The sequence below is a fragment of the Astatotilapia calliptera genome, chromosome 16 (assembly GCF_964374335.1).
Source record: "Astatotilapia calliptera chromosome 16, fAstCal68.1, whole genome shotgun sequence".
Taxonomy (NCBI): domain Eukaryota; kingdom Metazoa; phylum Chordata; class Actinopteri; order Cichliformes; family Cichlidae; genus Astatotilapia; species Astatotilapia calliptera.
Window position 1 is genome coordinate 33,607,418 of NC_137437.1, and position 17,327 is coordinate 33,624,744.

The 17,327-nt window shown below is 39.0% G+C and overlaps 1 protein-coding gene across 1 annotated transcript in view; it reads right to left on the reverse strand.

Annotated features, from left to right (window-relative positions):
• Positions 1–17,327, reverse strand: part of dnah7 (dynein, axonemal, heavy chain 7) — a 76,464-nt gene that overhangs the window by 42,139 nt on the left and 16,998 nt on the right. The window contains exons 20-32 of the mRNA XM_026144785.2: positions 17,109–17,302; positions 13,800–13,998; positions 13,386–13,526; positions 12,812–13,024; positions 12,605–12,714; positions 11,627–11,795; positions 10,815–10,917; positions 9,751–9,878; positions 9,316–9,528; positions 8,219–8,317; positions 5,687–5,935; positions 4,548–4,697; positions 1,541–1,723 (exon numbers count right to left, since the gene is read on the reverse strand). Of these exons, the coding sequence (XP_026000570.2) occupies positions 1,541–1,723; positions 4,548–4,697; positions 5,687–5,935; positions 8,219–8,317; positions 9,316–9,528; positions 9,751–9,878; positions 10,815–10,917; positions 11,627–11,795; positions 12,605–12,714; positions 12,812–13,024; positions 13,386–13,526; positions 13,800–13,998; positions 17,109–17,302 (2,151 nt within the window). The remainder of the gene's footprint in view (positions 1–1,540; positions 1,724–4,547; positions 4,698–5,686; positions 5,936–8,218; positions 8,318–9,315; positions 9,529–9,750; positions 9,879–10,814; positions 10,918–11,626; positions 11,796–12,604; positions 12,715–12,811; positions 13,025–13,385; positions 13,527–13,799; positions 13,999–17,108; positions 17,303–17,327) is intronic.

Below are 17,327 nucleotides of genomic sequence, written 5' to 3' on the forward strand. Positions count from 1 at the left end.
AAAATGGCAGTGGAGCAAAAAACATATACTGATAGTGCAAATTAATGCACAGTGCATTCATCACATCATTTGTAATTATTATCTAATGAAAGAGTTGCTGCCTTAAGACAGAAGTTCTCTGTAACATCCCATTAATAGCTTGGCAAAGAAGTACTAATAAAGCTAGAAGATATTATCAAAAACAGTAAATAAGTTAAGGTTTTAATAAACATACTCTTAAACAGAGAAATAAAAACTGAGGGATCAATAGTGCACAAAAGTGTTGGAAATGCACAAATTGGGAAGAGTTCACTGTGATCACAAAATGTTTGATGCCTCTTCATTCAGCGTAATGAAAGGAACAGATGCCAGGCTATAGAGTATCAAAAATAGAAGTCTGTTTAATAAAAAAAGCAGAGGCAGAAGCTATTCTCTCAAGACATCTATGCATTTGAAGCACATCCTTTGTTTATGCCTCACAACAAATAACCAAAGAATATATACTGCAAGAAAACTACAGGTACACAAGGACTGCAGGTTATTTCAAATGGAAGAGAGAGGTGTGTCACCCCTGTGATCTCTTGTTTTGACGATTGACAGATTACGCACCCTATAGCACACATTTCCTTTAGCACCTTTGAAATTACACAGTGGAGGGTGGAAACGGTGAGGAGGAGGTTGGGGAGGATGCTATCTCAAGTGTTATGCCCTCCTGATAAATGTCACTGTGGCTTCGTAAAGAAATGTGGCTTATGTTAGCGCATGGCTGTCTAGAGTCTCCCAAAGCCAATAGCAGAGGTGGCCGTATAAATAACAACAGTGCAAACAGAAAAGTAGCATTCGAAGACTGAATACCTCTGCAAAGGCTCAAAATACCACAGCATGCATGAACCGAGAGCCTGAACCTCGTTTAGAGTGTGTTTGTCTATCTTGAAAATTACGTCTGAGAACCGTTTTTATTTGTATAAATGTATTCACCAGGACATGGAATGGGTGAATACATATATCTGTTCAGATTTTCAGTAATTCTGCAAACAGAGAAGATCAACCAGTCAAATAACCCCCACTGATGTTGTTAATATGACATTTCAAAATGGCAGAAAAAGGCAGAAAAGGGGGCTGAATTCCCAAGAATAAAATTCTTCACAGTCCCACAACAAAACAGAAACATCTGTCATTCTAATTATTGAAACATTAAAAAAAAGAGAATTTCAATAGAACAAAAAATAAATTCCCAATAAACAAACCCAGAGACCGCAGAGGTCGAGTCCTCTAAAACAGGCTTTTGACCAGAGTATTCATGAATGACTGAACTTCAAGGTGGCCTCACTATTTATAGTTCTGTCGTTATTTATCTTGTGCTTGGCTTTGGTTCAGGACCTCGGTTCATCTTCTGCCTGAAATAAGCTGTTTTAGCTTAAGACCACCTTACCGTCAAGGCTTTCTTCAGATTGAAGGCACAGCTGTGTGCCATGATAGAGGTATCTGCACTCATTGACATCATACAGAGCCACAAGTAGAACCTGCCTGATAGCCAGATTAAATTAAAGGAATCTCTCACCGTGGCTGGAGATGCCACCTCCAGGTCCATGGGTTCAAAGATGAGGCTCATTTGTGGTGACATTTGAATGATCTCACCGCTCATCAGACACAACTTCTTGTTGTCATCAAGTACTGTGTTCATGTTCTCGATCCACACAGCATCCACTGGACCATCAAAGATGAGCCATTTTCTGTCAGGGCTCTGAGACACACAAGGAATATGAAATTCATACCATAAGAAATCATTTCAACACAACTGAAGCTAAATTGTTAAGCTGTGAGGTCAAAACATAAAGTAAGGTTACGATTATTAACCACAATCATGAGCTGCTTGCTTGCCAGCAGTATGTTGATATATTCATCAGAAGACCATTTATGAGTGCAGTGACTCTGTATAACACTGAAGTTATGCAGTGTTGTACAGTGAAATATAAAGCCTTTAAAAATGACTGTTTAGTACAACCAACAGAAGTTTAGTGATGTGTAAAATCATTCTGGTGACTCTGCAAGTTTTATATTTTTGTAGTATCTTCATTTTTGCAGTTTATAGATGATCCCTGCACACTCATCTCACAGCCAGCTACAGTCAGAGATCAGTATGAAATGTCCAGCTCATTTTGAAAATAGCTGTTACTCACTCTGTTGCTGGAAAAAAAAAAGTCAACAGCTCTCAGCATCCAAAGAGTCGCAGATGTACTCAACCTGCAGTTATTTATTTTAGTCTGTGAGAAGAGTTGAAGTATCAAAATAACAGCTAAGATAGCGAGGTAATTCGGTCTGTCCTGCCTGTGCACAGATTAGCAAGCACATATACACCTTCAGTCCGAATGCATGTTGCCCAGTTGCACCAACAGGTTGTGTGGGCTTTACCTGTATGTCGTGTATGCCGTGCATGAAGCATGGCGATCTGGAAACTTTGGTAATCAACAAATTTAACAACAAAACAAATATTCAAAATAAAGTTTGAGGATCATGCACATTAAGGAATTTTCCCAGAAGAAAATGCAAAGAAGGTGGGCGTGGTCTGAAAATATCAGAGAAACCAGGAAAAACACGAGTGTTGATAATTATGATGTTCAGGGTTAGAAAAAATGTGTTTAAAGGTTTGTGAAAAGAGTGCATGTCTTACAACTTTACGTGCCAGTATTGCCCACATACTGCACACTGAAATCATTGTGCATACTTCCAAGGTCACAACTGAACTCCTGTGAATTACAATGTAAGTGAAGAATGTCTGCTAAATAAATGAAATTAACACCCACATTGTCATAATGGGGGCTGACAACAAGTGTCAATTCTCCAGTTAAATGGGCTGGCAAGAGCTGTACTTTAAATTGATTTGTTATAATATAAACAAATGGAGATGCCTGGGCCATCTGGTGCTTGTGAGGGAAGTGAACATGCAGTAATTTAATGATCTGGGGGGAAAAAAAAAAAAAAGCATTTTGTATGCAGAAATTTAATACACTACAACGCAGTTTACTCCAGATTAGTGCACATGAAATGAGTTTAGTAAAATGTGTTGCAGGAAAAGAGAGCAAAAACAACGGAAGACCACTGTCTGCAGAAGAAAATGACTTTAAAAAAGCTAGATTTGTTTTCTGTTTTGTTTGCATCAGTATATAATGTTACTCCTTACAATTTGTAATATGACAGCTTTATATACTAACACTTTTTTTAAATGACAACTTAATTTGGAAACACTGAGAATAAAGGGAAGAAATGATTTTCCATTAGGACATGCCTCTAGTGCAGCCTGTAAATTGTCTGCCTGTGTGTGTCTAGTGTGTGTGTGTGTGTCACAATGAAAGAGAGTTATTAAAGACCTAATTTTAACAAGACAGCCGAATGTTTCTCTTGTTTACCTGCCACTGAAGCCTTTCTTTCTACTAGCTTGCAATTAATTGGAATGTCATGCCTATTGTATAAAGATCCGTCAAAACTCATTAACTGAGGGTGAGCAGACAATAATGTATCTCGATCTCATCTTATTCCTGCACAACTACCAACAGTAGGTGGATGCACATAGGACATTTGGTCCAACTGTATCACAATTACCATGTGCTTTAAAGTTTTACCTTGCAGGGGGAGTGCAACAGCAGTTTCCTGCTTTCCTGATTCAGTTCTGAATTACTCATTACGAACAAAGCATATGCTGTATTGCCGCCTGCCTCGCAATAAAGTCAGAATAATCTACACTGGCAAACATTCCCATTCAAAATTTTTATTTATCTGCACGAAGACAAACAAATAATAAATTATTTTTTTATTTTTTTTTTTACTTTTAACTGATACAAAGTTGTTCCAAAAACATTTTTATGAGCTGACAGATAAGTGCAATAATGTTACAGAAATGCTAAAATTATGCGGCAATAAAGTATAGTCAATTTCTACTCCACAAAGAAAACATCCTTGCAGGATGATGTTGCTTGGATCCAGGGACGAGAAAGAGACAGCTAGTCCAGTAGTTCATGAATTTCAAAAAGCTTACTCGACCTTTAACAGTTTAATCACAGTTCTGCACTATCTGCAGAATATATTTAAACTGCAAGCACTAAAATCACATGCATAAAACTGCTAATTATATTCTCAACAGAAAAGCATTTTGTCCAAAAAGAAAAGCAACAGAAAAAAAGGATTTAGTGTACACCTGTTCTGCCCAGTTCCATTTTCATACTTTTATAGTTGGACCCTGATATAATAGCTGTGCATGACTAACTGTTAAAAATAATTCTTATTTATCTCATATCTGAAACAAGCATCCACCACTGGGAGAGGAAAAATATGATGCAAAATAGAAAAAAGGATTCACTATAACCCTGTTTAGAGCACAGTTAGCATAGCAAAGGGTCAGCTGATTTTGATGTTTTGGTGCTCAGATACCTGTAGTAATAGCAGTAGTAGTAAGTACTAGTAGAGTTGCTTTAACTTTTTGACTCATTGACTGTTTCTGACCTGAAATTTCTGATGATCTCCTGCTAGTACTCTGCAGGCTTTTGCAAACCATTCATAGGCAGCAGTCTTACCTGGGAGGCAGCGAAGGATCTGTAGCTGACAGCAAGGATGCCATCAGACCACTCGTGAGAGACAGGGTCAAACTGGCCGTACAGCTGGCCCATGGTAATGGATTTGGGATTGATTACTGTGATCTGTACCTGGTTCTCATCCATCAGACCCTGATATAACAACACAAAAAAGCCATGTGTGCAAAGAGATATTCTTACTGGGAAAAACAAAAGGTGTCCAGACAAATACAAATCAGACAAACGTGAGCCACATGATTATACATAAGATGACTGCACTCCGTAGTTGAGGCAAAAACAGACTAAATGTGTTTCTATGACACTCATTTGACCAACCTGTCTTTGCCTTGACACATAAATTGCTTACAAAATTACTGCCAGTATGACAGGATTCGTGCTAACTGAAGAAGAGAAGCAAAACCTGCTTCAAATGGCACTTCAGATAGGATGTCAGTTTGAGTTAAAAACTGCTGGAGGAAAAAAACAAAAAACAAAAATGGAGCGTGAGGGGAGGGAGGCTGGACATGATCAGTGGATGTGCAGCGACAAGGATGACGATGATAAATGTGGCATTCCCAGGCGCTCCATCAGCAGGCCTTCATCTGTCTCCTTGGTGGGATGCCTCTCAGCCCTCTCAGCCATGTAAATACAACAAGCCAGTTCTGGTCCTTTCTGGGAGATCGATAACTACTAAACAAAGACTACAGCTCTGACAAAGTGGATGGATGTGTTTACTTGGGACAATCATGTAGCTCAGATAAGCCTTGAATATTGCATGTAAGACATATTTTTACTTGACACAAAGGGCTAGGTTTTGTTTTTTTCTTTCACAGATTAAATTTATGTATTAAGGACTCAGGTAGCACTATTAAAAACTACTAACTCTGCTTTGTCAGCCACTTAAAAATAAGCTTTGTTTTCCGTTTCTTTCAGAACATGATATGTGAACATATTAAATGCCATTCAACCTAAGGCCAAGTGCCACTTTTAACCACTTATGCTGTTGTTGTCATTATCATGACTCTTATTCAACCACTCAAACCACCCCGTTAAGTCCAAGTGTCAATAGAGTGCAAATAGAGCTGGGACTTTCTATTTTACAATCCACTGGTTAGATTTTTAGATTTAAAACAACATCTCACCTTCTTAAAAACGTCATGAAGGGCAGCTGCCAGCACACGGTAAGCACTGGTCTTTCCACCAAACGGTTCACCCACTAACATGAAGCCATGTCTCACTATCATCATCTCAAAGATTTGCAGGATTTTCTCAGCAAAGAATTCTGTGACTTGAAGGTTCATTTGCCGGCAGTTATCCTCAATGGCCTCCAGTAGAACATTGTAGTCACGTTTTGGGAGTTTGACTCCCGGAAAGAGGTCAGAGGTGATACCCTGATATGAAAAATGAGAATTGGTAGAGAATACTGGAGTGGAATGATGGAACATACTGTATATACAGGGAGTGCAGAATTATTAGGCAAATGAGTATTTTGTCCACATCATCCTCTTCATGCATGTTGTCTTACTCCAAGCTGTGTAGGCTCGAAAGCCTACTACCAATTAAGCATATTAGGTGATGTGCATCTCTGTAATGAGAAGGGGTGTGGTCTAATGACATCAACACCCTATATCAGGTGTGCATAATTATTAGGCAACTTCCTTTCCTTTGGCAAAATGGGTCAAAAGAAGGACTTGACGGGCACAGAAAAGTCAAAAATAGTGAGATATCTTGCAGAGGGATGCAGCAGTCTCAAAATTGCAAAGCTTCTGAAGCGTGATCATCGAACAATCAAGCGTTTCATTCAAAATAGTCAACAGGGTCGCAAGAAGCGTGTGGAAAAACCAAGGCGCAAAATAACTGCCCATGAACTGAGAAAAGTCAAGCGTGCAGCTGCCAAGATGCCACTTGCCACCAGTTTGGCCATATTTCAGAGCTGCAACATCACTGGAGTGCCCAAAAGCACAAGGTGTGCAATACTCAGGGACATGGCCAAGGTAAGAAAGGCTGAAAGACGACCACCACTGAACAAGACACACAAGCTGAAGTGTCAAGACTGGGCCAAGAAATATCTCAAGACTGGTTTTTCTAAGGTTTTATGGACTGATGAAATGAGAGTGAGTCTTGATGGGCCAGATGGATGGGCCCGTGGCTGGATTTTTTTTTTTTAGTATTTTTAGTATTTAGTATTTATTTATTTATTGTCATTGTCAAGAACAATGAAATTGCGTTTGGGGCTTCCATACAACCCAAAAAAAAAGAAGAAAATAATAAATACCCCTTAAAACCCAAGTGTACATATTTAACCCAGTGTGACTCCAATGCAATAAGACAATCCTTAGCAATAATGTTCGTAGAAATTCAGACAAAGACCTGAGAAACATGACAAAATACAACAATGCAACCCATTCAATATTATTGTACTGTGAGATATGATATCAGATATGATAGTTATCTATTTAAGAAAGAGGGGGGGGGGGGGGGCAGGAGGGAGAAGAGAATAAAGATATGATGCACCAATGCAGACCAGTTCATTGCTATTAAGAAGTTGGATATGGTTATTGTCCGTGAGAGGGGGGCAGAGAGCTCCAGTCCGACTCAGACGCCAGCAAGGTGGAGGTGGAGTACTGGTTTGGGCTGGTATCATCAAAGATGAGCTTATGGGGCCTTTTCGGGTTGAGGATGGAGTCAAGCTCAACTCCCAGTCCTACTGCCAGTTTCTGGAAGACACCTTCTTCAAGCAGTGGTACAGGAAGAAGTCTGCATCCTTCAAGAAAAACATGATTTTCATGCAGGACAATGCTCCATCACACGCGTCCAAGTACTCCACAGCGTGGCTGGCAAGAAAGGGTATAAAAGAAGAAAAACTAATGACATGGCCTCCTTGTTCACCTGATCTGAACCCCATTGAGAACCTGTGGTCCATCATCAAATGTGAGATTTACAAGGAGGGAAAACAGTACACCTCTCTGAACAGTGTCTGGGAGGCTGTGGTTGCTGCTGCACGCAATGTTGATGGTGAACAGATCAAAACACGGACAGAATCCATGGATGGCAGGCTTTTGAGTGTCCTTGCAAAGAAAGGTGGCTATATTGGTCGCTGATTTGTTTTTGTTTTGTTTTTGAATGTCAGAAATGTCTATTTGTGAATGTGGAGATGTTACTGGTAAAAATAAATAATTGAAATGGGTATATATTTGTTTTTTGTTAAGTTGCCTAATAATTATGCACAGTAATAGTCAGCTGCACACACAGATATCCCCCTAAAATAGCTAAAACTAAAAACAAACTAAAAACTACTTCCAAAAACATTCAGCTTTGATATTAATGAGTTTTTGGGTTCATTGAGAACATGGTTGTTGTTCAATAATAAAATTATTCCTCAAAAATACAATTTGCCTAATAATTCTGCACTCCCTGTACAGATCCTTACATACTAACCACAACATACAACGGCAACACACATTGACTTTGATGTTTGGACTGAGGACAAATGATAGACACATAAATATTCGTTCACTCATGCAAACACATGTATAACCCAGTCAGATGTTCTGACTGGTGCTTAAATTGTCCTTGTGCATCATGGGTTCAAATGAACTGACTGGAATTAACTTGAGCTGACATCAGTTGATGTGAACGACTCCATTTATCAAGTCGAGCAGAGCTCCACACACCTCAAATAGCTGCAGATCGTGGTCCAGGAATTTGGGCAGATTGACATCAATAATGGATCTCAGCAACAGGGTGTCTTCATTCTCCTCTGGAAAGGTGAGCTGTGGTAAAACAAACAACTCTGAGGTGAAGAGAAGAGAATCAGACAAGGCACCATTCTGAGCATAAATGTAAAGAGCTAAACACCACAACAGTGGAAAAGGATGAAGATATGTAATGCATAGAAAAACAATATTTGCCATATTTGCCAAAAATAGAAATCAGCAGCTGTTGCTAGGGAACTCACAAAACACATTTCCATATGAAAAAACAAAACAAAAAAACCTAAATTTTAAAAGACAGGCTTAATTTTTCTGCTATGCTTGTACAGAACCCGATGATAAAATTCTCAGTATGCATAAGGTCACTATGACTCACATCCCTCTCTTTCACAAATTACAGTACTCTGCAAAACAGTTTGTCATGTTGTTTTTCTGAAATGCACCGATATGAGCCAGTCCTCAGACTCTTGTGTTTAAAAGATTGCTCCTGGGGAAAAATAGATTAAAAAATAATACCCCAGAAACACCAACTTATAACCCAACCTGACTTAAAACTTACTTCTGGTGCATTAAAAATGTAAGTAAATCTCTTTTAGGGTGAAGCAATTCCTTACACTCAGCTATGTGAGTGGTTGCCTTTTAAGTTGCTCAGCACCACTTTTATCAGGAAAGACTGAGCAAGAGCTGAGAAATGTTGCACACCCCAATTATGCTTTCCTTACTTTTGGGTCCTTTAGTTCAACCACTGCAGTCTAGCAGTTTAACAGCTGACAGTGAAATCTGGTTATTTTTTGGAGCTCAATTAACAGATGTCCCCTAAACACTGTTGCCTTGAGAATAGGGCAGTTTTGAGGATACACACACTGAACATGTGTGCTGCTCCTAATAAAAAGCACACAGAAGTGAGCTTGAGGAACAGAGCTAACGTTGCCTGCTTACATTCAAACCATTTTGCTCTCTGCTGCTCGAAGCTCGTCCCGGATCGGTGATCCCTCCCCTGCCCCTCTAATTAAGAACACAGTCTCCCTTCATATGAGCGTGAATCTGTTTTCACGTACCTTAAGGTTTCCAGCAGCAGTTAGCACAGACTTGACAGCTCTCATACCATAGTCATAGTGGTGCTGTGAGGAGAGCTGCTCAGAGCAGAGTCGATAAGTAGCCACTATTTTCACTGACAAGGGTCGCGCACTAACAAAACCACATGAGTAGAGGACAATCTCTGCAATCATTGCGTAGTCTGGTACCATCATGGCGACAGTCCTGAACAGAGCCTGGTATGAAACCAAAAAAATTAGTTAAAGATGTACTAAATGAAAACATGATTTAAGGCTCAAAAGATTCTGAGCTGAAGTAGTAGAAGAGAGAAACATAAAACAATCGAATCTAATTTGAGCTAATTTTAGAAGACAGCACCATTTCCTAAATTACCAGAAAAAAAAGAATCAGATTTTGAACAATTAAAACAGGAACAGTGACAAGAACTGATACTGTACCTTAAGGTTGTCTGGTAGCTCAGACCGTCCAGCATAGCCAGGATTCATAGTGATGAACACAGCGCAAGAGGGATCCAGTTTAAGCTCAGTCCCTTCAAACATCAACATCTCGGTGTGGGCAGCAATTCCTGGGGGCACGAGTGCAGTTAGAAACAATATAGTCAGCTACAAATGGATTTTTGATTCAATCCAATTGCTGATTTAGGGAATTTCCTAACAGCACATTTCCATAAGTGGCACATATAAACATGAATTGATATACCGGTACTAACATTTGCGGCAGCAGGCTAAGAAACTCAATAATCTGTCAACTTAGCACGATTCCAGTAATAAAAGTTAACAATACTGACTTCGACTGGCACTAAGGTGCCAGTGGGGGCAACGGGGGAGGACAACTTGGAAACAGATAGGGATAGCAGTATGCTATAACAGTAGCTTTTGGGCACGAACAGAACAGCACAGCTCTGTTGGCCTTAGTTGCATCTCTGCACGTACAGTAGTTGACAAAAAAGAGAGAGAAACCAGTTTATTTAGATAGACTATGCTGTATACTCTAATGTGTAATAAATAAATGGTAAAAGGTAAAACAGGTAAAAGTTATAATTTGGTTCTTTAGAATTTTAGGTTTGTTTAGCTGGTTTTATGTGTGTGAAATGGTTAATGGCAACAGCAGGCTAATAACATTACAGATTATCCAACTTAAAGTTATAGCATCTGTGTAAAAAAAATAAAAAAATAAAAAATACTCCCATGGTTTAAAACAAATCCTGCGTAGGCCAGACAAGTTCAAGGGAATTTTATTTGGTCCAAAATCTGACATAATAGGAAACAACGAAAAGCTCTATGTTTATGTACGACTGTTAAAACAAGCATCTTAACATCTGTTAATTAACCAAAACCTACTAACATTTAATTTTTTTCTGGGAGAAATTCTGGGCATCGCCAGTGTTAGTGTGCTTTGTAGAAAAGCCTGCTTTTTCACTGCTGAGATTATGTCAAATTTGTTTCAGGTGTGCTACCAACTTTCTTAAAGATCAAAGGGAGAGAAAGGCACAAACACAAACCTCTCTGTATTGTGAGAATCTGTTGCGCCACCACAGAGAGCACCTCCAAGTCAATGCGGTTAAACTCATCAAAGCAGGCCCAAGCTCCACAGGACAAGAGGCCCTGATCGCGCGCACACACACACACACACACACACACACACACACACACACACACACACACACACACACACACACACACACACACACACACACACACTTAAATAAATAAGCATTACTTCTTATCCAAACTATTTTTTGGATCAGCGTGGAAAAAAATGTGTGTAAGGAGTTATATTATTCTGATCATTTCTAATTACATGACACTGATCCGCCGCAGAGGCGCTGTGGGTCACTGAGGCGGCCTTGCTGGCCTATTAGTGTGGTGCTATTGTTATAAGGATAAATATTCACAATATTTACATCAGAAAATTATGGCGGGCGCAGTCTTCATATATTTGTATACCACAAACAAATGCACCACTGTGCCACATTTTATTTTTCAGAACAGGCTGTGAAGAGGCTGACATTTAAAGGGCTGTGTGCCATGTGGGGAAGGGGAAACACTGTAAGAATGAAACCTTACCCCTGTGTCTTCTTCTATTATCTACATCTTTGAAGTGCTAATAGTTACACCAGTGGGACATTCCAAGGTAGATGTGTGTGTTCTGCCGCACTTCCATCCAAAGAAGACGGAAACAGCATGTATGAATATGTTCCTTTGATGAGCTATGTGAAGTAAAACATCTTTTCGAGTGCCACGTTTCACTTACGTCTAAAACTCTGTAGCCTATGTCTGCTGGGACTGACTCACATTAACACAATTTACTCACTTTGAAGAATTTGCCCAAAGCAATGTAGTCCAGACCATCAGAGCAGTTGAAGACCACACATTGCTTGGCCACAGCTTTGGCCAAGTCTTTGGTTGTCTCTGTTTTTCCTGTGCCAGCTGGGCCTTCAGGAGCACCTCCCAGATGAAGGTGGAGTGCTCCAAACAGCGTGCTGAAAAAGGAAAAATGACCAGTAAGTAAAATGAATTTATTGTTCTCAGGTAAATGAAAATATAACTTTGAATGTTTGATGGCTTACAAGCTTTTTAATCTGAAATCTAGAGATTAAAGTTTCAGTGAGGTACATCACACTTTCTATATGTGTATGTATATTTATTTTCCAAAATCATTGATTGATCACCATTTATGTTTTGAAGGAGTGTGCACAGCTTTTATGGTATTTTAACATTACTGCAACAATATGAACTCTTTTTCCAACTGTTTTGGACACTGCCACAGACGACAGCAACAAGCTTTCTGAAAAACTTTGCTTCACCTGTGGACTTACAGCACAGAACCTTTAACATTAATGTCAAATACTCTTTAACGTTCTTCCTGTCAGGGAGAATAAGGCTGTAATAATTTGCAAGAAACTTCACTACAAAAAAATTAAACTGCAGCAACTTCTTGGTCCTCTTGGACCCTTTCCTGTTTAAAGTACTTTTTCTTTTACTAGTAAGCATTGAGCTATGTGTAGCGTATCCTAGACAGACAACTCGCTCTTGGCTTTCCAGATGCAAATGTTTACACTATGTAGCCTCTACACTGAATTTCCCTCACCCTTCTCTGCATAGCTGAAGGGTAACAAAAACTGAAAGTGAAAGTGAAAGCCTTGTTTGGTTCTTGTTATACCTGTAACATTATATCACCTTAAGATGATAGGAAAAGTCTAAAAAATGTATCTTTGTGTTAAAAGTAATAAGACAGGAGACTAACTAACAGTGTAGTTAACTGTTGAGTATGTTACTGCAGTAGCTTTACCGGTAGCAGCGGTCTGTGAGTGGTGTAATGACCAGACGTGGAGTGTTGCCCAGGTATTCGTAGCCATATGGCAAACCAGCATTGATCATCTTGGTTTGGAGATGGTTTTCCTGCAAAGCGTGTGATCCAGAGTCTGAAGTAAATGACTGCAATGGTATTATGAGTTGCCATGAATGCCCAGTATCCCCAATCACTCCTTTCACATACCACCCAGTAATAGCGCAGTTGGCTAAGCCACTCAAAGTCGTTCTCATCACTTATCCCCTTTTGCACCAGTGTGGCTAACACATCCCTGGCGTGGACATCCAGCACGACAAGGGCTCCGAGGGTGACCCGGTTCTGCTTGGACAGTTTTCCACGCACAAGACCCACAATGTCATCAATCTGTTTGTTGTTTTGCTCCAGGTAAGCATCAAGAGCCTAAGGGAGAAACGTCATTAAACAGAAAGAAGAGGAAGACAGAGTTCATCACGAAAGAAAGATAACAGCATCAAGTTCAATCTTTGAAATTACTAATAAAAAAAAAAAAGTCCACAATCAAGAGATTGCATTTTTCTTAGTGCTCTAATTGGCTGGCTATGTCCTTAATCCTGTGAAATAAATTGTAAAGAATTTCTGACGGATATTAAAAAAAATATTTATTCTGTGAGATGTTTCCATCCAGCAGCTGGTTACAACAGCAATCTGGTGATATTGTTAACAATCAACTTTTTAGCCCATATTCAGGATATACTGTATATGACATATATATATAAAAATAGATATATATTGAGCTGATTACCTTCTGTCCTGTTTTGATAGCTTTGTGGATATGCTTCGTCCAGTAGACTTGTGAAACACACAATACAGTCTGGCCTGGCCAAGCACGCACCCAGTTTATCCTCAGCTCATTGGGGTATGCCTCGATAGCCTCCCCTATTACCTGCAATTGACCACAATAGCAGCAAATCACTCAAACAACTGTGTATCATGATGGTTTGGCTGCACCCTTAGGCTTTGGTGCAACCTGGAACATACGCGGTCAACTGTGGCTGGAAACAGAAATAACACATAAGAGCAAATTCTCAATCCTACTACTTTTATAAAGCAATCTAAAAACAGCATCTGAGGTATGAAATATGTTGTTTTCAAACGTTTCTCTATGCCATAAATTAATTAATCTTTAAAAATAGTTCAATAAAAATCCACACAACACCTTATGCAGGGAGGCAGTCATGCCACTCTCCAGTTCTAAAAGCCATTTCTCCACCTGTCCCCTGGCTTTGGAGGTGGAAATAACATCCAGGAGCTGCACCATTTCACCCTCACTGCTCTTCATGTGGGTGATATCCAGCACATCAGTGAACAACACACTAGCAATGCCTTCAAAGCACTTCTTCAGATGGGGCTGCACCCTTGTGGAAAGGAATGCAAGAAAAGCGAATCACTCAAAGTTACAGTTCAAGTTCCACAGGCCTGTAAATCTGATCAAATGGCCAAAATATATGCAAACTTACACTGTCCCTCACTTTAACACACAGTATCAAGCTTGCACACAGCCATATATACAATTGTCTGTTAGCTTTGTGAAGCTTAATTTGGATTGAAATGAATCCACTTTAGACAAAACTACAGCTTTGTCTGCGAGCTGCTGATGCCCCTCTTTTACTGCACTGTCAGTGAGACAAGCAGTAAATTGTCTGTGTGTCTGGATCAATATCACCCAGACAATTTCAATATCGTTATGTGCGAAATTCCCCATGTGGAGAGTTTGAAAACTTCTGATTTTGCTGTATTCAAAAAGACATACGTAATAAATCTTCTCTCCCGCTTTCATCGGAGGAAATTGAGCAAACTGATTCAAAGCAACAAAAAAATGGATTATTATTTGAACAGTGTAATTTTCTACTAATACAAACTTTTGCAAACAGAATCATTTCAAAGAATATTGAAACAAAATTGTACAAAGGGGGTTTTATTTGATGCTTATGTCCCCAGCAATGAGGGTGATTTATTGGTCTGCATTTATACTGGCTGAGCTCTCATTTGTTGTACTGAATAATAAAACTTGGATTTGTCAATTACAGAAGAGTTTAAAAACGGAAATTCTTAAAAAGAAAAAGAGAGCACACATGAAAAAAGATAAATGCACTCAAGTCTCAATACTTTCAGTGTTCTTCAGTTTGCCACAAGACACCAGCTGCTACATGATTTTCTATCCATAGGTAGGCAAAAAAGCATTTTTTTTTAGGTCTTAATAGTATCAGGTTACTTTCCAAAGGTACACAAGTGTATGATTATGACTTCTTTGAGTATTAAATCACTGAATTTAGTTAGTTGGAGAATTTTCATACACTTGGACCTATAAAACCTCAAAGAGATAACTCTCAGTCAAGCATCCTAATTTAACGCTTCATGTCCTGTGGTTTGCTATGTTGTAAATGCCACATTTGTCTGTGGTATTTGCTAAACAGTCCCTGAATTTAAAGTATGTATTTTTCTCAGGACATTACATTCAGTGACAAGTAATGCAAATTTCCCCCAACATTAATTACCCCTCTGTGGCCTACACAAACCCACCATCCACATCAGTGCTGCAGAAATCCCTTCTTTACAGAAGAGCTGATGACTGTGTATCTGTACAGATGTACTGTTAAGTCCCAGCAGTCAGAGAGCGAATTGAGGGAGAGCAGAATGAAAATGAAATGAGAAAAAGAAATAACAGGAGGAGAGTAAGAGGCTTGAACATCTTGCCTCAAATCACATTTATTATTAACTAAACGCCCAGGGTGAAATGAGACAAGTGTTGGTTATCAGTGAGGATTTCTGGGTAACCACTATGGAGGTAAAGTAGCTGCTGTAAGCACAAGAAAACAAAGGGCTGTTATGATTAATTTATAACTAGCCCCCAATCATAGTCTTCCATTTCCTTTTCTGCATTTCTTCTTTCACTTCATAAATCTCAGTTTCAAATCTTTTTACTGGAAAATGTTCTGAGACCTTTTTATATACTATACATTGTAGTACAAAGTAGAGATGGACCGATCCGATATTACGTATAGGTATCGGTCCGATACGGACCTAAATTACTGGATCGGATATCGGTGAGAAATAAAAAATGTAATCGATCCATTAAATATCAAAAAAGCACCTCACAAAACTTGCGACATGGCGTAACTCTGCTTATAACTGAGCAGTATGTACCACGTGATAGAGCGGCTGTGTGTATTTGTAGGCTCCCAGCATTTCATCTTCGAGGAAGTTATCCCAGAGAGAAGTAAAGCAAGTGTGTAAGTTCATCTCTGAATGTTTGTAAAACATTCCCATGTTAAGCTTAACAACCGATATATGGAGCGACTGCCTCTTCTCTCTCCCTCCCTCTCCTGCTGCTACTTCAATCGTGAAACTGCTTAATGATCCGCTGATTGGCTTTTCTGTCGCGAGTCCGTCTCTCTTCTTTGTTTTTGGCCCACTTTGCACCAGAAAGAGGAAACCAGCGGCTGAACAACAGCAGCACGTTTAAGCTTGATAAGCTGTTGTTAGAATTTATTTAATATTACTTTCTACTCGAGGATCTTTTTCTACGCAGCTGATGGCTGGTAACTGTGCAGGGGCGGATCTAGCAAAGTTTAGCCAGGGGGACCGATAGGGCATGAACAGGGAAAAGGGGGCACAAAGACATACTTTTCTTTCTTATTCTCATTTAAAATATCTAGCTTTTAATTATTTAATAATTATCTGAATCTTACACCCAAAGTTTTAATCTGATGTAAAATGTATAGAAGTCCATTACTGTATATAGTGACTATTAAGTCTAATATACCCTAGTAAGCTATAGTACTTTTTCCTTTGGGAAGGTACCATCTGTGCAGTCTGCAATTCTGTTGAAGAAAGATGTTGAATCTATTTAATTATTCTTGAAAAATAATTTATTTCTGTGCATTTTTTTTTCACCCTGCATTAAATTAAAGTTGATTACATCGATTAAGCATCATGAGGTGGAGGGTGGGGGGTGGTTCCCTATTTTCTTTTGCTGGGAGTTTGCAACCCTATTAGTTAGGTTGCTTAATATTTCTCCTAAGTACTCTTTAAAATACCAGAATAGGGAGGATGGTGCAGGTTTAAGTTTATTAGATTGATCAGTGTTGCTGAACTATGAAATATTTTGGGTGCAGTTGTGTTTTTTTTACATACAGGTATAACAGAATAGCTTTAGTGTTGTTGTTTATTTAAACTTGAGTATGAACTTATACAAAATGCAGCAAGATATTTAAAAAACTGTTTTATTGATTAAAAAACACTATATATCAGATTCATATCGGTATCGGCAGATATCCAAATTTATGATATCGGTATCGGACATAAAAAAGTGGTATCGTGCCATCTCTAGTACAAAGCTAGTTTTGATGGGGGGTTTTCTCTTTAAGGGTTGTCGATAACATCCATAGCTAATTGATTAAAATTATTATTACTGTTGTTATGATAAAAAATAAATCTAACTGTGTGCACACTTATAGTTCTTTACCTTGTAGGATCTTTGGTCTCAGAGAGGATTTCCAGCAGCTCCTCGTTTGAGAGGAAGAAGAACCGTGGAAAGTAGAGACGTTTCTTCTCCAAGTAGTTATTAAGACCTTTGAGGATCATTTCCAGAAACTCATTGGACATTTGCAGTCTTTCCAGGATCTTGTCGATGGCTATCACAGCCAACACGTGCTTGTTCTGCATTGAAGAGAATCACCTTTAA